Genomic DNA, 22,861 nt, shown 5'->3' with positions numbered 1-22,861 from the left:
TAAACCTAATTGGTTACAGGTGGGGATTAGCCTGGGCAATCAGCCAATCCAGGGCTTCTGAATGACTGCTTCCTCCGGAAATGACTGCAAACAAGCAGGAGGGGGGAAAGGAGCAAGCAAGGGAAGGAGGGAAGAAAGAAAGGTGCGAGAGACTGAGGACTTCATCAGGCTTATTTAAATGTATTTAATTGTAGAAAATGGAGGGAGTGTGTGTGCACGTCCATGTGTGTGTGTGTGTGTGTGTGTGTGTGTGTGTGTGAGAGAGAGAGAGAGAGAGAGAGAGCGAGAGAGAGAGCGACTGACTCAGAACTGAAAATGAACAGGCAGTCAAGCAAAAGAGAAACTGAATTAAGGCGGCGGGGGGGGGAAGGGTGGCTTTTTAAGGTGCCGTCTAGCTTTATCATTGCTTTCCTTCCAGGAAGCAGGCATCTTTTAATTTTGCGGCTGCTTTCACCATTTGCAGTGATCATGGAGCCCAAGAACGTAAAATCTGTCACTGCCTCCATTTCTTCCCCTTCTATTTCCCAGGAGGTGATGGGACCAGTGGCCATGATCTTTGTTTTTTTGATGTTGAGCTTCAGATCATTTTTTTTACTCTCCTCTTTCACCCTCATTAAGAGGTTCTTTAATTCCTCCTCACTTTCTGCCATCAGAGTGGTATCATCTGCATATCGGAGCTTGTTGATATTTTTTCTGACAATCTTAATTCCGGCTTGGGCTTCCTCTAGTCCGGCCTTTCACACGATGTATTCTGCATTGAAATTAAATAAGCATGGGGACAATACACAGCCTTGTCGTACTCGTTTCCCAATTTTGAACCAATCAGTTGTTCCATATCCAGTTCTAACTGTTGCTTCCTGTCCCGTGTATAGGTTTCTCAGGAGATAGATAAGGTGGTCAGGCACTCCCATTTCTTTAAGAACTTGCCATAGTTTGTTGTGGTCCACACAGTCAAAGGCTTTTGCGTAGTCAATGAAGCAGAAGTAGATGTTTTTCTGGAACTCTCTGGCTTTCTCCATAATCAGCACATGTTAGCAATTTGGTCTCTAGTTCCTCTTCCCCTTCGAAATCCAGCTTGTACTTCTGGAAGTTCTTGGTCCACGTACTGCTGAAGCCTGCCTTGTAGGATTTTGAGCATAACCTTGCTAGCGTGTGAAATGAGTGCAATTGTATGGTAGTTGGAGCATTCTTTGGCACTTCTCTTCTTTGGGATTGGTATGTAGACTGGTCTTTTCCAATCCTCTGGCCACTGCTGAGTTTTCCATTGATGATGGTAAAAAAGCACACTGGTCCTTTGATATTGGGCTGTGGCACCAGGGCACCAGGACATGACCTTTAGCCTGGTTTGTTCCTTTTTGCACACCACACATAGAACGATTAAAGTGGTAGGGAACCCACCCACCCCAATTCTGCGTTGCCTGTCTCTAGCAAGCATGTCATTGCTAGAACCACTTTGGCAGCCACCTCTGCTAGCTAGCAAAAATTTAATGCACATTGCTAAGCACGTTGGACACCTTACTACTCCCTATACCACACCATGGCTGGAGTGTAATGTGTTCCAGCAAAAATAGTGCACATCTTTATCAAATTTGGTGCAACCTGCTAGTTCGGTACACAGCCTCTGTAGATTCAATAATATTTTAAATTCAAATAATGTATGATTTCCTTCCTTTCGAATCAAGGGGGTAATGTTGGCGTATATAAATTTTTTGCGGGGTAAAAGGTAAAAAAGTTCCCTGACCCCTGCTCTAAAGCATTCCAAACTAGTTTTTCAGGATATACAGGACTATTGTCCTCTGCATTTTCTTGTCCCTGCTGATACATATCTCACAGCTTTTCTGTCCAATTTCAGCCATACTTTCTGCTTAAAATTATCTTTGCTTTCAGCTTACATAGCATGTTTTCAGGTCCTAGGGCACTCTAATTGTACAGAGTTTGAAAACTATTTACAAGAAAGTTGCTGTAGGAGTAGCAAGATTAACTTTGAGCTCCTGACAGTTGTATGTTTTCATATGACCTGTTTTGGAAATGTGAACTTCCTTCCTTTCCCCTCACCTGTTATATATTCTGATGAACAAGGAAACAGTATTTGTGTTTGACTATTTAAAAAATACTGTTTCATTAATAAAATTAGTAGTGTCTAGAAGTTGAGTCATGGCAACTGGACTTCTTTCGTATTAGATTGAAATGTTTCACTACTCATCCAAGTAGCTTCTTCAGTCTGTTGAATAGTAAAATGACTTGGGTGAGTAGCGAAATGTTTCAACCTGATAAGAAAGAAGTCCAGTTGCCATGACTCAACATCCAGATAACCTCACCTGGATGACTGAAAATCTTCACAGAAAAATTAGTAGTGCTGTGAAAACTTGCGGGAGGGGGGGCATAGCTTGTTGCAAAGCAGGAGCAGAAGATTGTGGTGGCTTTCCAGATATGCCCTTATCTGGTGTGCAGTTGGTACTTTTGATGATCAACAGGCTGCAGACCAACCATTTTAATCATTCTTTTTAAGGTGACTCAGACGATGCAGCTCCCAGTATTTCGAGTGTCCTTTCTTCTACACCGCCTTCTGTGTCTCCTGGAATGAAGGAAACTTCCCCCACCCCACCTTCCTCACCGTCTGTCACAGGCAGTTTTGTTTCCTCCAGGTAAAGCACTTTCTGCCTTTTCTTTAACTTGTATTTCCAAACATAGAAGAATTGAAAGTTGTTTATGCATCTACCCCATGTCATTTGCCTATCGCAGGTTTAGACATTAGTTAGGAAACCCTTCTAAACTTCTAAATGCATTTACAAGACAGACTCTGTTTTGTATTGTTTAATTGCAAGATAATATTGTGGAATGTTTTTGATACAAGCCAATGCCAGCAGAAACTAAATTGGTTGGTTGTACAGGTAAGATAGTCTCAGAACACAGAACGCTTTCCCCTTTTCTCCCTCTCCCTGTCTCTATTCAGGCATTATACTATGTGGCACTGTGAACAGGGTTACAGGCGAATGCCCCCACGCACCCAGCTCTGTTGTCATGTTCTTCACTGTTTTAGTTCCAGATTGGAAGAATACTCCTGCTCACATGTAGACTCTACATATGGGCAAGAAGCCATATTTTCCAGAGCTCTTTCTTGAGTGTAAGCAGGGAACAGCTCCTCTTCAGTCTTGTCACTGGAAGTGTGAAGTATCCAGTGGTGGATTCTGAGCCAGGTAGTATAACCCCTGAATAGAGCTTCTCCCTTTGCCCCCCTTCCTCTCTTCCCCCCAAACCTTATGTGTGTGTGCATAGGAACCATTTTATCCTTGAAGCTCTTGTTTCGCAACCATGTGCTGTTTGATCTTTTAAAAAAGTACCTTTCACAGTAATTAGAATAAGCTTTGATAAACCAGTGCAGTGCAGTGAAAATTATATTGAATACAAGGCTCAATGACTGCTACAACTTTTAAACATTTATTTACTTAGTTGTTGTATCCCGCCTCTTCTCCAGCTCAAGGCAGAGTACATGACTCTTCTCCTCCCCACTTAAAATCACCTTGTGAGGTAGATCAAGCTGAGGGAGTGAGATTAACCTCAATTCAGCTACTGAGTTTCGTAGTCAAAGGGGGAATTTGAATCTGGCTCTTCCAAGTCCCAGTCTCGCATTCTAGCCAGTATATCACACTGGCTCTTCTTTTGTCAGGTTCTTGTAAGTCTTCACAGTTGGATCTAATTAAAAATAAGGAGCAGCCACTGTGTTGATAATTCTTCCAAAGGAGCAACTCACTTGTTTATGGATAGTAGAAAGAGCAAATTATTTGAATTTGAAATTATTTTTAAGACTTATGAATGAAAAAATAGTAACTTCTAATAGTTTAAGAAAATTGTGATGATCTGTCTGATGATAAGTCAGCCCACGGGTGTTTCTTTAAAACATTGAAAGAGAAAAATAGCCTATGAGAATGGTCCCCGGGAGCAGGGGAGGGGTGACCTAGAGACTGCCTGCAGTCACCAAGACCTGCAGTCTTTTTAAAGCAGAAAAATAACAGGTGCTCTTTTATCTCACTGCATTTTTGAGCACCTGAAATAGCCTACTCTCTAAACACTTTTTGGAAAAGGGGGTGGGCATGGCTCTCAGAGGTCCGGGAAGTGGGGGCTGATGCAGCCCCTGGATCCCCTGCCCTTTGGTACTTCTACCCTAGAGTTAAATGGTACCATCTACCCAAAGTTGAACAGTGGGAGGGGTGGCAATTAAAGATTAAGTTGAAAGGTTTTTGTATAGAGTATGATTTTTTAAAAAATGCAAATAGTATATTTCTTGGAATTACAAGCACAGAGGAGGAATCTTAATCTTTTACTTCCTAGCATTAGTCCTAAGAAATGTTTTTCCTCTGAACTTGCTATTTGTGCTGAAAGGAGATCTCCGTGGGCATCTGTGCGGGGAATCATATTCCCTATAGCAGACAACAGTTTTAATGACATAAAGTGAGGTACCTGGAGCAGGGTTTTTTTAAAGAGCATAAGAGCTGAATAGTGCTTTAAGTGTTATGCAAATTACTGTTTGTGAAATCAATAAGAAATTGTAATTTTTGGGGCACAGAGAACAGAGATTTCTTTGTACAAGCTATTTCTCTCGTAGTAAAGACACTTTGCCCCCCACTGAAGACTGCAAACTGTAGTTCTCTCCTTGGTAGTGCTATCTAGAGAAAAGTACTGTTGGCAGGATTGTTAAGAGCATTAATTGAAATGCAAGCACTAGCACAAGCAGAGCAATAAAGCATAATGGCTTACATTATTTCAAACAAGAGCAACAAAAGAACAATCTGGATATGCCCTGTTGAGCCTCCAGATGTATTGGATTGGTAGATACCTTTGACCTTCTGCAGTGGCTACTTTTCACCTAACCTCTTTCCCTGCTGGACGTTTTTTCATATTGGGCTTGTGAGAGGTTTCCCTCCCTTCCCCTGCATAGACATTTGTATGTATTTCTTTGTGTGCTATTTGAAAATGTTTTGTTTTTCTAGAATACACTTTTTTTACATTGACTAAAATGTGCTTATCTGTGTTTTCAATTGTATGTATTTTTTTCATATATATACATGGTTTTCTGCACATTTTGCACCCTGAAAACCCATCATAATGTAGCAAATGCAGAGTTTTTTCAATCTGGATAGATTTTATTCCATAGATAGTCTCAGATGGTGCAACATTGTACAGTATTTGTGAAGGGACATGTGAATCTAATTTGTTTGCTTTTGCTTGTGTAGTGACATGCCTATGTGGTGAGTACATGCCTCCTTCTGATGGATGTGGTGTCCAAGGTGTTTTTCTCAGTCCTCAGTCTCCTCCTGCCCCCATCCTAAAGAGACAGATTCTAGGAGTGGCATTTCACATTGTAAGAAGTTGCAGCCCCCCTATTTTGACTCTTAAAAATACTTTTATCAAACTGGAAATGGTTTTCTACTACAGTACTTGGAGTTTGTTTGTTTTCTGTGGTTTTTGTTTGGAACTTTTGTGCTTGGCACAGCTCTTAGCATGTCTTGATGAAAAAGATGGCCCCAGTGTTTGTCCATTGCTGCTTAAATTGTTCCTTTCCAGCTGGTTTTTTGCTTGTGAGCCTTTGTGGTAAAAGAAGCTCAAGACAAATAGGGATGCAGGTGCATTTAAATAAAGATATTTCAAAGAGAGAGCTTTGATGGGAAAAGGGATGTGCTCTTCCCTCTCACAGAAATGTCTTTTAACTTTCATCTAATAACTTTATAAGGAGTTAGTGGGGTTCAGATGTCTTTCTTGTGTGGCATCTATTTGATACACATTTTCAGAGACTGTAGACATTAAATATGTAGACATCCTATCATGTTATTTAAAACTGCTGAGGTTGAAATGAATAGTTGAAAATACATGCTCTAACTGCATGCTGTTTCTTATGTTCTTTTGAAGGCAGAGGTGTACCTGCAAATTGCATCCAAGTTTGAAGAAGCCTAAAACTCTGCTGTTTTGCCTATGTGACATACATCAACCTCAAAGAAAAGATGTATGTGGCAAAATATGGTTGAAGGAGCTCTAAACCTAAGTTGTAATTCAAGTTTCTAGTTACAGTGCTTATTTGTGCACCTCTATTATTGGATAGTAAACATGAGAAATCCTGTGCATGTATATGTGCAGTAAATACTCTTGAAAGGTAGACCATAGTAGGTAAACAAGTTCTTCTTTGTGATCCATGTAACTCACACTAATGGATCCTGCACCTGTGCAGAGAAACATTCAGAACCTTCTGGAGCTGAACTGAAGGGGGGAGCCCACCCACACCCTCCACTGTGCATGTCAAAGTGTTACTAAGGTAAAGTTGCTCATTTCCTTTTTGTCTGTTCTCAGAACAACACATTTCTGAGCATTCTCCATTCCTGGGCTATTCTCAACTTTATTTCTTAAAGCACACAAACACACAATGTTATGTAATTTTCAAATTGAGGAACACCTAGACTACTGTTGCCTTACAGTTTATGTGAAACAGATGTTGATTGATATATTTGGTCTTGGTCCTGTTCCTTCTTGGAATATCCCAGATATTTTTTCTGACTGGGTTATGTCAGAACACTCTGGCATTACCTGCCAACCAGATTTCCCTCATCTCAGAGAATCCTGCCATTTTACACTTCCTGAAAAACATATGGCAGTTTCAAGGGAGCCTATGTCATGACCATCATCACCACCCAAACTACTAGCTCATAATATAGAGCATTCAGTGTTGGATAGGAAAGTGGATTCGATAATTTTGAGTGACAATATCCCTGAATCTCCATCATCAGTAATATGATCCCCAGATTTGCTTGGGTACTCTGATTTGTCCTTCAGGTGATCACTTTCCATGTACTGAGTCAGATGGTAAATTTGTTCAGCATTGATGTTAAAAGTGTCCACCTTTCGTTGATAACCCTGTGTTTAGTAGGATTCACCAGCCTGCTTATGCACCAGCACCCTGCTTTGGATCTTGACATCATTAGTTCAGCAGTCATTGGCAAAGCCTTCTTCTATCTCTCCATCTGCTCATTATATGAAAAACTGCTACTATGTGCAAGAGGAGGGAAGAGCCTTCCTTTTCCAACATCCATGGCCATTGTTGAAGCTTTGCAGTCAAAAGGGAAGCGGAGGTCATTTTCTTGATGTTATTGATAGATGATAGTATTCTTCTGCTGCCTTGGCCATAAGGATAGGAAGTTATCAGGCAGCCATGGCAGTATATCGGATATTTATATAGGAGAACACTTTCTTGCGTTATTTGCCATAGAGCAGTTACACTTGTTTTTCAGACTGAAGCTCACAGACTAGTGGGACATCTGATGAATTTGGCCCAGCATATTGCTCATTATGTCTTTTGTAATCTCTTGTAGGGAAGCAGCCATTGTTGGAACTCACCCTCCCAAGCACCTTTGTAGGTCTCAGGGGATCTTGTTATTCCCACAGTGCAGTGGAGCACTTTTCTCCCTGCTCACAGAAGGAATTGTGTGTGGGAGCTGATTGCAGGTAGGGGGCTACACTATATCCTGCTACTTTGAGACTTTCACTTCCATAATGTACCCTTTGAAGTTCCCACTGAATTATGGGGTGGAACCATTAAACATGAAGTCTCATCCTGAGGGCTTGTCCATAGCTTCAATTCCAGTATAGAACAAAACATTCCTGGAGACTGTATCTTGCTTGGGACCCTGTTTTCATCCTTCTCTCCTTTTGCATTATACGGCAGTTTGCTGCATTATCACTACCAATGATAAAGTCTGTACCATACCAGAGGGGTATGATATAGACTGACACTCCCGCTTTCATAGGGGTATTTTGTAATCGATAGCATTCCCTTGTTGAGGAGGAGATTCACATTCTCACTCTCATGGATGCCATAGATTCACTTCCCTATAGATGCAGCAGCACTGGCTTCTTCTCGAGATACTTTGTGGTTCCAAAATAAGACAGCTTTCACCACCCAATTCTGGATCTTCATACTGTGACTTAAATTCAGAATGGTCACTATCTTCAATTCTTCCTCTGCTCCAAAGAGAAGATTTTCATATAGGGATATGGTTTTCACACAGACCCTACCTTCATTTTGTGTCAGGCTACTGACTCTTCCAATTCAAGGTCCTTCCATTTGGACCCATGATAGTTCCAAGGGTTTTCACCAGGTATATGGCACCCATTGTGGCTTTGAGAATGGGAGAGATCTGCATTTCCCCTTACATCAGTGACTGGCTGAACATGGCACATTCTAGAGCAAATCTCCAAGAGTAGATATCATTTATCTTACATCTGCTTCAAAGTCTTGGCTTATAAATCAATAAGGAGAAATCAGACCTTGATTTGCTACACGCCAAGGCACTCCTACCATTGGAGAAGGCCTGTAAAATAGCACACCATGAGGCCTGCAGCTGCGATTTGCCAGCACTACATATCTTTTATATTTTTGGACTTATGGCTTTCATGACCTTTGTTCTTCCTTTTGCATGGCTTAGGTAGCAACCTCTACAATACTGATTTGTGAAGATTTTCAACCTCAAGGAGCATTTCAAATCCTTAGATACTTTACCAGATGTGAGAATGACTGACCTGGCCACTTTAACTTTTGAATGAAAGATTAGTGGTCCAACGAAGAACAGTATTTGCGTATAAATGTTCGGAGCTCCTCACAGTTTTCAAAGCTCTGCAATCCTTTGAAACATTGTAGATTATTACAAGTAGTACAAAACAACTTGGCTGTCATGTATTACATAAACAACCAGGGAGGCATGCATTCATTTCTTCTGCTCTATCTGACTCTGGATATCTGGAACTGGTGAATCCTTCATCACATATTCCCACACATGATTCACTTTGCAAGGATGCAGAGTGCTCTGGCAGATTCTTTAAGCTTCTCTGAAGCTTTGATGCATGAGCATGAATTTCATGTCAAAGTATTCCATATACTCAAAGGAAGAGGGGTAGACATGTTTGTTTTCTCGATCAATTTGAACTGCTGGTATTCTTGTATCAGAGCAGGCTGCAGTCAGCACTTGGAAGGGTATGTATTTTTTGGCTCATTGGAATGAGGACCTTCTTTATCTTTCCCTCCATTTCTCATGCTATCTAGAGTTACAGTTAGGCTTCAGCATAAGCCATCCTTATTCCCCCTTGGTGGCCTCTTCAGTCTTTTTGAGACTTTCAAAAAGTGACTGCAGGTTCAGTCACCTGTCAGAGCATTTGGAGCTGTTTTTCCAGTGCAGGGGACAAGTGTATCATTCAGAGCTCAAGACCCTGTGGTTGACAACATGAACAATCTAACAGCTACCTCTTCGCCATTTGCATTCCAGAAGCCCTTGACTAAATCTTTCTTCTTCCAAAAGTGGATTTAATTCACCTTTGCAAGACAAAACTGTTGTCCACCTGACTCCAGTCAAGTACCTCATGTCTTGCCATTTCATCATGCCTTAAAAATCATGATCTTCATTGAATCTACTTAGCCACCATCTTGGTTTGCCATCCAGTTTCTCACCATGAACAATTGCTCTCCACGGCCCCTTTTATGAGGAAGTTTCTGAGAGGTTTAAAATATTTACTTTTGAAAGCCATTCCTCTTATTCCCATGTGGTCACTCGTCTCAGCTCATGAAAAATGCTTTTGAGCCATTGTCTTCTTGTGATTAAGACAACCTTTTTGGTAGCCATAACTTCAGCTGGAAGGGCCTCCATGTTATGTGCTCCTTCCCTGAAAGTGATACACCATCTGAACACTACTTTTTGGCTAAAAGTAGTGTCCCAGTTCCATTTAAATTAGAATAATCTGGTACACCATTGGCATGTTCTCACCTTGGACATATGAAGAGCTTTAACCTACTACATTGCAGAACTTTTTTTCCAATGCTCTGTCTATTTGTGTGCTATGCTGGAAATTGCAAGGCCCATCTGGTCTCTATATGGTCCTTCGCCTGTTGAGTGATGGACTGCATTTCATTGGCATGTGAACTTGTAAAGATACCTCCTCCATCTGGTTTGAAGAGTCAGCCCATTAGGACACATCCAAACTCGGCTACTGCTGTTTGAGGGATGGCACTTCTAGATATCTGCTGAGCAACCAAATGGTCACAGCCCTTGATGTTCATCTGTCACTACCATCTGGATATCTGTTATCAGAGTGGTCTGGTAGTCCAGATAGGCGGGGAATGAATGAATGAATGAATGAATGAATGAATGAATGAATGAATGAATGAATAAATAAATAAATAAATAAATAAATAAATAAATAAATAAATAAATAAATAAATAAATAAATAAAATGTTCTTTCACAAAGCAATCCTCTCCTCTGGTGTGGCCTGACACTACCTACCTCTGGTAAGGCAGTTTATCAGTTTTCCATTAGTGTGAGTCACAGAGACCATGAAGAAAAATGACGGATGTTTTGGTAGCTTCAAGTGGTCATCTGTGAACTGACACAACCACCTCTCCTCTCCTCCTGGTGTCTGGTTTATCAACTGATTTCATTGGTGCCCCAGAACTAGGGGACTCTGGTTGAAGCATGTTTTAATGTACATGGTAGTGGTGGCAGGATTCCCATCTTCAGCTCAGCAGTAGAAGGTTGATACAGTATTCATTAGTGTGCGTTCACAAAAGGATCACTCCAAGAACCACCGTTATTGAAGCAACCTGTCATTTCAGTGTACCCTCTCACTTTGGTGTTGTGTCTTCTTTTTTATTATCTCAGATCTCTGGATCTGGATCTGTCACAATGTCTAAATGAACACATTTTCCTCATACCTTTCAGCCATGGGCTTGGTACAGAACTGATGGGGCTTCAGGTAGATTACTGGATTGCTCATCCTACCGAGAAGAAAAAAGACTCAGAGAAGAAGGATCTCTCTGCTGCCAAAAACACACTGAAATGCACTTTCCGGTCTCTTCAAGTCAGCCGGCTGCCTCTTAGTGGGGAAGCCATTTCCACTCCAACTATGTCCATGACGATTGTTACAAAGGAAAAGAACAAAAAAGGTGGGGAAAGGGGAAGTCTTCTGCTGTCACCATTAAATTTTCAATAGTAAAAGATTCTTGTGAAATCCAAGAGAGAACACTAAGTTTCTCTTTTGTATTGACTCTGTGTGTGAAATACATTTAATTGCATCATAATTTCTAGCTAATTTTAGCATATCCTTGAAATCTCTGTTTTGCTAGTTTGGTGTGGATAGTCAAACTACAGTTAATGTTGGGGCCACTTATTTTTCATATGGAAACTGACAATGCTGAAATTTTAATTCTCTGTCAGAGCATAAGCTTATTAGTATTTCTGTCTAATGCCCAGTGAGTGATCCAAGGAATTCATCTTAGGCTTTTTTTTTCTGTAATGATGATGAAAACAGCTATAGAGTGACTTCAGTGTAGTAATCCTCCTTAATGCTCATATAAATGCTTTGTTGCCAGCATTGATGGTAGTTATGCTAATACGTGTTCTTGAAAAACTAGCATTTGCAGAAAGACTAGTACTGTATTTGAAGAATCCTGATATAGTGACACAGGAATAAGAAAAGACTATGAAGTGAGGCTTCAAAAATGTAATATGAAAATAGACAAACCTGCTGTAATGTTTGCCCACACAGAGAAAAGGCCTTAGATAACTAACCTTCCAAGACAGAAGCTTAAAAGTAAAGTTTCCTATGAATGGCAGATTGCTGCGGGACTACGATAGACTTTTGTTGATTTAATTTTTGTTATATCTGGTCATTCAGTTTGATGACTTTCAGTGGCCTAGAATTTTTTTTCTTTTTTCTTTTAGAAACCTACTCTACTTTTTGAACCCAGCAGGACACTAGAAAACTCCATATAGAACAGGATAAAATACTAAAAGGCAAAACTTTTAATAGTTAAATAAGTTCAAGAAGGAGAAGGTAGTCATAGATATCCAGACCTTTAGGAATTGAGAGATAAACAGCAGCACTTTAAATTATTTTTGAAAATGAATTAGCAGCCAGCGCATTTGTTTCATATGAGATGCATTTCCTGGAGTGGGGGGATCTATCAATAACCTGTGCTCTAATGCCAACTGAAGTTTTTAAATACTTTTAGAAGGCAGGAAAAATGCATTAAAATGTTTAAACAAGATGTTAAATGAGCATGGATGATGGTTGTGGCAAGCTATTGCAAGGTTACATTATTCCTACCTGGTTAAAGGTATTTTATTGAATGGAAGCCATTTGAGCCTTCAAATATTAGGTGGAATCTGAACAACCCTCAAACTGTGATTATTCTTTAACGATCCAACTCATATGAGGCTAGCATTCTTGTCTCCCTCCTCAAAGGACTTTCCATCTATGACCAAGCAAATACGTAGTTTTACTGGCACCAGCACCGAACAACACCGTCCACTTCCCTGAACATTTTGACTGCCTCCCATCCTGCTGGAAGCTCCTTGGGGTAGAGTATTTTAAGATGGTGGTACTGTGTTTGTGGACCTAGAACCCCAGACAATACCACAGTCTGTTCTCAACACCACCGGAGTGTGTAGCCATTATGCAGCAGTGGTTGCTGCCCACCTGCAACGAGGGTAGTCCAGGAATGCTATATGCTGGTGTTTTGCTAGAGCTCTTCAGCATCACCTGCATCTGATGAAACGGGGAAATGGTGCTGGGTTTGATAAGTATTCAAACATGATGACTTCACTCAGTTGCTTCACTTAGAAGCTACGTAGCATAGGAGGCAAAATGGAGTCCAGTAGCGCACCATACTGTGAAAGCCACAGAAAAAGCCATTATCAATCTTCCAGCAACACCTTCTGGAAGTGCCCATAAATATAGGAACAGATATACCAGTGTGTGGTACCTCTGATCCCCTCTTCCCTGGCAGCCAGTTTGGAATGGTCTGAGACCTGCAGAGAGGATTGAGGTAATGATTTTATCCTCTCCATGCTTAATGAGTCATAATGGGATCCGAATGCTCCTTGATATCTTCTTTCTAGCCAAATTATGAAAAGTAATTCAAACTACACCCCCCTCCAAAACCAGTTGCTACTTTATAGCACTGGATCCCAATTGACTTTGATTGCTGACCAATTTTCAAAGCAGGTTTAGATACCAGGGCAACAAAAATAATTTTTGATTTGTTCTTTTTCATGGAGATCTCCTGAGGCAAACACTGTACTTAATTAGCATAACCCTTGCAATTGCCTTTGGTGGACTTCTCAACCTTCTTAGCATCATTGCCACACTGTGTGTGATAGGTGATAGGCATCAGTTGGTGTGAAAGAGAGATGGGGAACTCATCGGCCTATGGCTGAACTTGTCCACCAGGTCTTTCCACCCAGCCTACTAAGACCTAAGGCAAGGCCACTCCCTCAAATTCTGTCTCCTTAGACTGACCCATAGTCTTGAGGACTATTCCTTGGCACCATGGCTTCATCAGAAGGCAGGAGGCAGGGAAAACTGGTTGTGCCTTCAGAAAGAACTTGAAGGTGTGCCTTTGTGAGGTGCCAGCTGACAAGATTTTGTTTTTCCCTTGACGTCCTCAATTGCGGGTGGCAACTGACACTTGCATCGGGGGCTGCCTGTCTGCAGTGGGGATGGCTTCACCTGCTTTGGGCTATGATGTTCCCTACTGCTTTCAGACCCCACCCCCCATGTGGATTGTTCAGAAGCACTTTTGCACATGGGTTAACCTAGGTTTCCCACCTTGGTAAAAAAAAGACTGCAGTGTCCTCTGGCCACTGAGAAATTACCTGAGGAAAGGAGGTGCAGAGAAATTGTGATACGTTTAAATCTTTTAGATATGCGTTTTCTTCCAGTGTTTCAAACTTCCCTGGTTTCTTCTAGTGATGTTTTTACCTAAGAAAGCAAAAGACAAAGAATTTGATTCTAAGAGCCAGTGTATTGATGGAATCAGCCGCCTGATTTGCACAGCAAAGCATCAACAGAATATGTTGCGGGGTAAGTGCAGTTGTCATGTTCTTGCTTTGAAAGCTTGTCTTGGTTTGCTCTTTGCCTTCTGAAGTTTTAGATCTGTAGTTCCTTCACAAAGGAAGCTCATCCCTTTGGGGTGTGTTTGGTGGCAATGTACTCTTCAGTTCATTGCTCCTGTTGCTAAGGCAGTGGAAGGAAAAGCAGGAACCCTAGATAGTCATAGATGTTTGTGCATTGGTGAGGCTCCCACCAAAACTCTAAGCTCAGCTATAGAAGATTCTGGAGAGTCCTGCGTAGACAGAGAACAATTCCACATGTCTGAGCATACAGATGACAACTTGAAGTATCACAGTTACAGGTGAGCAGCCTGATCATTCATGCACTGCAGTTCAACAAAATGGGGAATAATTGCCACTAAAGCAGGGGAAATAGCTGAAATAACCATTAATGTCCCAAATGACAGCTTAGTGCATTCTTTTTTTTACTTTTTGTGCCTGTCGGTGTGTGGGCTATGTGCACGAGGTACATCGTAATGTGGACACAAACACAACACAATGCAAGTGCAGAATAGGAGCATATAATCCCACACAGTTTTTCCCATTACATTTGACTTTACTGTTAATTCATCGTTGCAGTATCTCAGCTTTGACTATTATATTTTCTTTTTTTTTTTTTTTTTACTTAAGCTCTGTAAATTTAAGCAAGTTAAGCAAACACTCACAGGGGCTCTGGTGTGAGGTACAGGGGGCACACTAATGTGTTAATCTGCACCTGTATAGAGGTTTCTGGAATACTGTAGCACTTAAACACATATTCACCAGAACCATCCCCTAGCACACATGGTCCACCCATCCTGGTGATTGCCTCAGTTCCTTTTTGCCGCTGTTGAGATTTCATCTCTCTACAAGCTCTCTGTTCAGAATGTGTTCTTTGTTCAGTTCCTACAGAAGAGAAGTAGTACAGATTTAAAGAAATCATTGAGTGACTTCTTGATTCTTTTTCCTTCTGTCCACCCCTCCCTCCCTTCTGGCCCTTTATGGCCCTCATAGGGCCATTTAAGAGGTGCACTTCATGTCCAAATCAGATTCCCCTCTCCGACGGACATGACTCTTGCCTATTCTATCTGGGAGAATCCCATCAACCAGCTTCTTGCCATTTTTGTAAGAACCTCACAAAACAAGCTCTCAAACTCTGTCAACAGCGACTTAGATCTCTATAGTCCACCATGGACGATACACAAATTTCACAACCTCCTCCTGTTTCTTCTGATATTACCATCACTTCCCCATCGCCAAAAGCGTTATCATCTAAGCTGAAATCAAAGTCTACTTCTAAGCCAAAGTCCTTGGGATCGACGTCACAGTCAACCCTGTCACCAAAACTGCCTCTGAAATCGGAACATTCCAAGCCCAAGAAACCGAAAATAAAAACCCTTTACTGACTCTCAGACAACTAAACTACAGGCACTTCCTTTCCAGGACCAACCCACCATAGATCTGGACTCAGACCATGATTCCATCCCGCCTCCGTCGGGCCAACCACCTTCTCCCCTTCTTATCCAATCTCCATTGTAGGCAAATACCTCAGTTGAGGTAAAAGTACTTCCATATTCGGCTTGCTTGAGCCCCAAGTCTATGGGTTGCTCTGTCTCCATGTGTGAGTCGGATTCAGCATCCATTCTGGCTGATCCTTTACTTCTGTGTAAGTGGTCTAGGAAGATGTGCACCATACACTTGCTGATCTGATGCCGAACCTCCACAACCTCCGGTACCTTCAGGGTTGCCAGCATCGCATGACTCTCGGGCTCAATACTTGCCATCTCCCCCTCGATATCATATGAGGCATGAATATGACCAGTCTTGTGAGGATGACACTCTTCCTCCTCCTCCGGTACAGAAAACTGTGCGAGTCCTCTAGCAAGAGATGTCTTTCTCCATCTCTTGCAGTTCAGCCACCTTCGGTACCGAAGCGGTTCCAACCGTCAACTTGTCTCATTAAGTCTGCTATGCTTTCATATGTTCACTCATCTTCTCTCCACAACCTATACCGGACCTTCGCCCACATCTCTCAACACAAGCACTTTACATCTCACCACTCTACACAGGCAGTACCATCAAAACACAGTATCACTAAATCTAAACGTCATTTGCAGGATGTCCCTCCTTATGCACCAGCATATTGACAGCTCTCTTTGTCATCACCTACACAATTCTCCGATTCTGAAACTTCAGATTCATCAACACTGCAGGAGTCTCTTCCTAATTTGCCAACTCCTGATTTGGATGTCGCCGATACCAACTCTCCATCTCCATTTGTGGACTTCTCCTCATACTCACAGCTAGTGCTCCGCATAGCCAAAGCCATGGACCGTGATGTCCAGCAACATGTCCAATCAGAATCGGATAAAGTCTTTGTGGACATTAATGAAGACCAGACACCTCTACTACATATGGGGTTTATCCCATCTCTCCTAAAATTAATCAAACAGTCATGGTCTAAATCATTCTCGGTACCTCAGATTTCTTGGAGAGTTGAAAATTTATATAAAACCCATGGAGACAATACTGATTTCCTCTCCAATCATCCGGCTCCCAATTCTGTGATAGTTGATGCTACACAAAACAGACCATGCAGTCGCTCCAATTCTACTCCTAATAACGAAGGCAGGAAGCTTGATATCATCAGCCACAGAGTTTGCTTCCTTGCTTCCTTGACGTGCTGCCATTTATCTTGCAGCCATAGGAGCCTATCAAAGTTTTTTATGGAACAAAAGCCTTCCAACTTTTTAAGCAGCACCTGGAGAATATAAATCCCGTGGCCTTGCCTTTCATCAAGAGGCTATGGCTTTGGCATGTCAAGAACGCATTACAGCATGTCACGTCATTGAAGCTGCATCAAAGCATATGGCTGCCACTGTTACCCTCCGGAGACAAGCCTGACTCTGTTCAGCCCACATTTCTGATGACTCTCGCATGCGCATTGAAGACCTACCTTTCGATGGTGTCAGTCTCTTCGATGAGAAAACAGATGAGATACTAGATTAGATTATCTTTATTACGGTCATTGACCAACATGAGATACTAGATAACCTGCAAAAGATGAGAAAAACAGCACATTCATACAATACTCAGCCATACTTTAGACCCCAGAGATACCAGTGGTGCTGTCCGCACCCCTATCACCAATACAAATTCTTCAACAAGCAATGGTACTTACCTTAATCTTCTTCTTTCCAACCTCAACATGCCACACAGTGACAATGTCCCAGGCAGTATTTCAGGCATCCTGACAAGAAAAGTAAGCAGTCTTTGACTCCACCATCGCCCAGATCAGTCCACTTCACCTTCCGCCACCCAGCACCACCCAACTTGCAGCCCATCTTCCACCAATTCTTGGGTCCTCGCTATCATAGCCACCGGTTATGCCATAGAATTTGCCTTTTTGCCACCACTAAGAATAGTTCTAAGCACATTATCAAACGCTTTGGAACAGGAGATCCAATCCCTTCTTTCAAAAGACGCCATATCACTTGTCATCCCACAAGCAAGTGAAGAACTCTAAACCTCATGCCACTTATCAATAAATAAATAAATAAATAAATAAATACCCTGGCTACCCCGAGGTTTCCCTGTTTTGTTACAAAATGCCCTTTTGTGTTGGCATGGTACCACTTTGGCTACATTCGATTTGGTACTCAGAGAATTGAGATGGCTTATGTATTATTCTTGTGACTAGTTAAGTGTCTGCAAGATGACCCCTGCTCAAAGTCTCCTTTAGCAAACACACATATATGCACACATATGTGCATATTTCTGGTCTTACTGTTTAATGTGTCTAAAAATCATTATCAGAAATAAGGCTAATGTGGGAAGGATGGGGTGGCAGAAAGATGGGGTGGCAGCAAGAAATTGAGAATTACACAGAATTGGGCTTGAAACTGGGCACAAATTTGTTTTCAACTGTTATAGTAAGGGCAGGAAATCTAGAGCTTGATAATTTTTCTTCTGACAGAAGGGCTTAAGCCTGCCTGATGATGCAGTTTGAATACCCTGGGTGGCAAATAATGTGCAAAATCTGTAGACACCTGCAGCAGATCTTCATAGCATACTTGTGTAGCCTATATTTAAAATCACCGTATGGAAATTGTTGGAGCTGTTTTCTTTGAAAGTATCCAATCTTGTTTTAATCTTCTTTATTATTGTTATTTTATTTTTGTCTCCTACCATAGTGCTTATTGACGGAGTGGAGTGGAATGATGTGAAGTTCTTCCAGCTAGCAGCACAGTGGTCTTCCCATGTCAAGCACTTTCCCATTTGCATATTTGGACATTCAAAATCCTAATGTGGTACTATTCATAGGACAGTCCTGTGACCCGGTGCCAGCTGTTTGTGTTTTCCTGCATTTTCTTATATATGTGCTTGGATAACTGCTCCGTTACTTTTCAGTTTGTTGTTCAGCTGTGGGGAAAGGACAATACTTGAAATAGCAGCTATTTAGTCTTAATTCTAAATGCACATCTAAGATACTAGCAGGAATCCATAACACATTTAAAATCTAAAAGTAATTAGTGCTTATTAACTTAGAAACCAATTGGGCGGGTAGTAGAATGGGAGGTTCATTTGGCAGCAATGTTGGTAATGTTATTCAGACTTGGAAAAATCTCATTTGGGGAAGAATCTCTGCTTGCTCTTTTTTCTCCCACCTTTCTACCCCGATTCTACAAATGATATTCCCAGCCCTGACCTCAGGCTTTTCCTTCAAAAAACACCTTACCTATCAAAGGCTCCTGATCTGTCCGTGCTCTTCCCCTCTGCTCTCTGGCATGATTAATTACCAGGAAGAAACTGTCTGCTAGTCCTCAGGCAGTATAAGTTTGCCAAAAGCTACCAGCACTGCAAAAAGAGGAGGAGAAGAAAGGGTCTCCTTTTTTCCCTTCTTATTCCCATCTGGAATGCCTCCATTCTGATTGGCCCAGATGGGGAAGTTGTGTTGGAAGGGGTGGGGGACAAGAAAGGTCCAGCACCGGAGGAGGACAAAGAAGGAGTTGAAGTTGATGCAGAGAGGTGTCTATTAGTGTCAGCTTGCTTCATAAAATGATGCAAGGTATTTTTTATTTTAGAGGAAATACCAGTTCCTTTTTGAATTAGTCTAGAGCAGGTAGAACTGATCTTATCTAACTTTATAACTTGGGTCCTAAAATGGTTGTTAATCCATATATTTACCTAAAAGTATATTTGTTAAACCATCATTCCCCCCCCCCCAAATAGCAGATTGCTATAACTGAATACAAATCGTCGTTAATCTGATTGATGAAACTCTGCTGTGACTCTGTGCTCTGGCTCTTATCAGAAGAGTCGGGATGAAGCAGTAGTTGGAATGTGTAAGTCACACCTATTATCTAGAAATGTAGCACTGTCTCTGGTGTATATCAATGTCATCCAGAATAAGCCCAGTGGGGAATCCCTTTTTTGTTAGAGAGCTACCACTGGAATTACCAGCATGTAGGTTGCACATTTGAGATTGGTACCACTAAGCATTTTGCACTGACTTAAGTTTTCTGTATAATGTTGATCACAACATGTGAGATGATATTTGTAGTATTTTGTAAAACTTATTTTGCCAAAGAAGGGCCAGGGGAGTGGAGCTAGTCCTCAGCTTTGTGACGTTGTCTCTCAGCATCAAATCAATGTTCATAAACATGTATATGACAGAAGTAATGCAGACACTCCATATTATTTCCTTATCCTCCTTGAAGCAATTTGGCCATGTTCCCTCTCTGGAGCAGTCTACAAGGCTCTCCTTATATGCTCCAATAAACTAGGGCGTTTGAAGGATATGTCTCAAGTGCCCTTCTACTGTTCACCACTTCCAGGACTACAGAAGCCGTGTATGTGAAGGTGGTGGTGGGGAACAGTTATGGAGGCCCAAGTGTGAAGGAATCTCTTGGCTGGAAAGTTCATAGCCTATCCCTTAAATAAAATACACTGGGGTGTGTGTGAATGCTTATACGAGAGATGGTACCCAGTCCTGGAGAGCTTTCTCTGAGCCTTTTACTTGCTCATAAAGATTCTTAAGTTTGTATGTGTTTTTTAAAAACAGTCTTGTTATGTAGCAGTTTCTGTTGGCCAACCAGCCTTTGGGGGTTTAATTCCACTAAAAAAGAAACCAAGTTGCAAAAGTGTTAGTTGGAGGTCAGTGCTAATAGATAGATAGGGAAAAAAGTTGGTAGGTGAAAACACTCCAACAGAATTAATACCTGGTTGGTCCTGTTCTCTTTTACATTAGAACAAGAGCAAGTGCTCCAAGTCTAGCCTAATTGCCTGTTTTGGTTTCTTGCCCATTAATACAAAAACATAGCAAACCAAAATTGCTGTTAGAGATGCGTTCAAAGCTACTCTTGTGTAAGTCCCAAGAAAAAGTGGCTCTATTATGATAAAAAGATCTGTTTTTAATTTTAATTCTATTTATTTTACCGTCCTTGATATGATTGATTCCGTTTGTGCTGCTTGTCTGGGAAAATGACACTACTGTACCTTTTTGTCAGAGAGTATCACTTCCCTTCTCTTTGACAACAAGGTCTAACCTAAAGAAATCTATCTTGCTGCTTTAGGATAACTGCCGGTAATGTATTGGAAAGGCAAAAGGCACACAGGCACATAATTGTTTCTCATGGTTTTGAACTGGACATGCCAGACTCAAAAGGACATTAATTGGTTGGCTTCTTCTTCATTCCTTCTTCACACTAGTCCAAGCATAATAATGAAGGTACATTTCATCTTTACTGTCTACTTCACAAAGCCCTGAACTGGTCTGACCAGCAATGTTTGGGATGCTGTTTGCCACTGTCAATTGTGATTCGAGATTCTATCTATTGTGCATATGCAGAATTTCAAGCATATCTGGGTCTTCCAAGTTTTCTGTGACAACTGTTCTAGTAATTTGGGTCAAGTTTATTTCAGCTGTAATTCACAATAGAATCTTCTGCATTCCTGGGATCAAGCGTTAGATGTGTTCTGTTTTGAAAGAGTGACAATGAATGGTCATTTAACTGGAAGAAGGAAATGCTGTTGATTCTGCCCCTCAACCCAACCCCCAAATTTAAAAAAACAAATTCAGGTGCACAGGGCTTTGTCTGCCCATTTAACAACCAAATATATAGCAGAATTACTGTGGTGGAAGCAGAAGATACTGACATATCTGCTCCCTTCTGTCTTGTTTTATGAAGTGTACTAAAGCTGAATCAATTAGGATATCTAGAAATGCCGGAGTGTGGGGAAGTGCTTCTTTGCTCCAAACACAGAGATACTGATAGAAATGTTGGCAGCAGTGAACCTTTACAGTTGCCATTTCTACTGCTGTGGCTGATTTGAAGGCACCAGAAAAAGACATTAGAACAGATAGAACATGCTGTATAAAAGAAAAACTGGTTTTAATCACAGCTGATGCTGGACTTTGCTCACTTTGCTTATTTCCAGCTCCAGCTCTTCTGAGTTTTTAAAATGATGATGGATTTGGCTGTGAAGAAACTGCGTCTACCCTTTCAGGGCTTTTTCAGCATGAACCATTTTGTTTACACAAATACCACTTCTTAGTAGGAAAACAAGGTGGACCATCACTTGTGAAGATTTCTGTGTGGTGTGCACTCTTTTTTCCACATAAAATGTGTTCCATGCAATAATTTTTTTGTAATTAAACAATACATGGGATGCTTCTAATGCAATACAAAAGAGCCAATAGATAACACCCCTAATAGCTGAGCCAACTAGTGAGAGAGGGCTTAGCCTCGTGCAGTGTTTCTCTGGCTCCTATTGCTACCTTAGAACAGCTCTTCACTTGCCCATCAGAGGAGAACTGGTGGTATACGTCTTCCTATTTTAATTGGCTGTTTCCCTATTAGTCCTGGCAGGAGGTGATGGGGTATCATTAAAGAAGCAACTATGGACACTGACAGATAAACCACATTTGAGCTATCAACGAGTCAGTTGATGTGCAGGCAACAGCGTCTCATCTTATGTCCAGTTCTCCCACCAACTTGTTGACCTGTCAGAACATTCTTGGGTCTTCTGGTGCTATTAGTTTAACAACACACAATTCACAACTTTGTCATCCATGAATGAGAAGGGGTGGGTACAGTGTAAAACTGTTCAAACAATTTAATAAGTTTAAATAGTTTAAAGCATTTTAAACCATTAAGAACTCAGATAGAACAACATGCACATACTGGATCAAAAGTCAAAGGACAGGATGGCCCTAAACACCAAATGTTTGGCTGAACATTTTTAATCTTGTGCCAAAACATGTCAGCAACAGTCAAGCCTCCAGGGAAAGGCATTCCATGGCAAGAGTGCTGCAACTGGGGCATTATATGCATGAGGAACATCCCACTTGGATTACTTCAGTGCATTATATGTGAGGCTAGATTTGAAGATGGATTTGAGTTAATATAGAAGAGAGCTACAAACCTGTTCATTGTTTTGAATACTTCTGTGTCAATCGTACTGATTAGCCATCAATTCCCAAGTGCGATTTGAAGTGTTGGTGCTAATCTTTAAAGTCCTAAACAGCTTAAAACCAGTTTACTATTAACACAAGCCTGCTCCCATTTTTCCTGCCCAATTATTAAAGTGAAATTTGGAAGGTTCTTTTCCCTGGACTGCTTGCTGCCCATAATGTTGGGATACATGGCTACCAGAGTTTCCTCCGTCTCTAGAATGCTCTTCCAAATGTAGCTCTCCTGCTGGTTTTGTTGGCAACATATAAACCTTGGGCTAAGCACTTCCAGCAGGCATTCAAGCCTTGATTTTTATGTTTTATTTTACAATTTAAGTGCCATTGCAGATCCTTAGCATACTAATATTTTAATGTTTTGATACTGTTCTGATTGATTTGTTTGTTTTTACTGTAGCTTTTATTGTTCTGTGTTTTTATATGTATAAAACTGCCTGGAGCATTTCACAGTTGGGCAAAAATAATAAATAAATGCATAAAATAGT

The 22,861-nt window shown here is 41.2% G+C and overlaps 1 protein-coding gene and 2 long non-coding RNA genes across 9 annotated transcripts in view; 1 reads left to right on the top strand and 2 right to left on the bottom strand.

Annotated features, from left to right (window-relative positions):
• The window catches only part of PACS2 (phosphofurin acidic cluster sorting protein 2), a 91,971-nt gene extending 69,110 nt beyond the window's left edge, over positions 1-22,861 (top strand). For 4 of the 7 annotated variants that reach the window (XM_072998320.2, XM_072998317.2, XM_072998314.2 and 1 more), the window contains 4 exons: positions 2,510-2,645; positions 10,751-10,974; positions 13,782-13,895; positions 18,097-22,861. In XM_072998320.2, coding sequence (XP_072854421.2) covers positions 2,510-2,645; positions 10,751-10,974; positions 13,782-13,895; positions 18,097-18,209 — 587 coding nt within the window. In that variant the 3' untranslated portion in view covers positions 18,210-22,861. Of the gene's footprint in view, positions 1-2,509; positions 2,646-3,040; positions 3,198-10,750; positions 10,975-13,781; positions 13,896-18,096 lie in introns of all 7 variants that reach the window. The other 3 variants (XR_013544673.1, XR_013544674.1, XR_012086644.2) reach the window with 2 other exon arrangements.
• Positions 3,420-13,786, bottom strand: LOC144588916 (uncharacterized). The gene is made up of 2 exons (XR_013544676.1): positions 13,688-13,786; positions 3,420-3,693 (listed from the first exon to the last, which is right to left on the bottom strand). It is a non-coding gene; the product is annotated as an uncharacterized LOC144588916 (long non-coding RNA).
• LOC140706783 (uncharacterized) lies at positions 14,784-18,161 on the bottom strand. The gene is made up of 4 exons (XR_012086645.2): positions 18,092-18,161; positions 17,085-17,153; positions 16,860-16,957; positions 14,784-14,809 (listed from the first exon to the last, which is right to left on the bottom strand). It is a non-coding gene; the product is annotated as an uncharacterized LOC140706783 (long non-coding RNA).

Source organism: Pogona vitticeps, chromosome 4, assembly GCF_051106095.1.
Source record: "Pogona vitticeps strain Pit_001003342236 chromosome 4, PviZW2.1, whole genome shotgun sequence".
Classification (NCBI taxonomy): Eukaryota; Metazoa; Chordata; class Lepidosauria; order Squamata; family Agamidae; genus Pogona; species Pogona vitticeps.
Note: the sequence above shows the minus strand (reverse complement) of the source record. Positions and strands in the feature narration are given on the sequence as shown.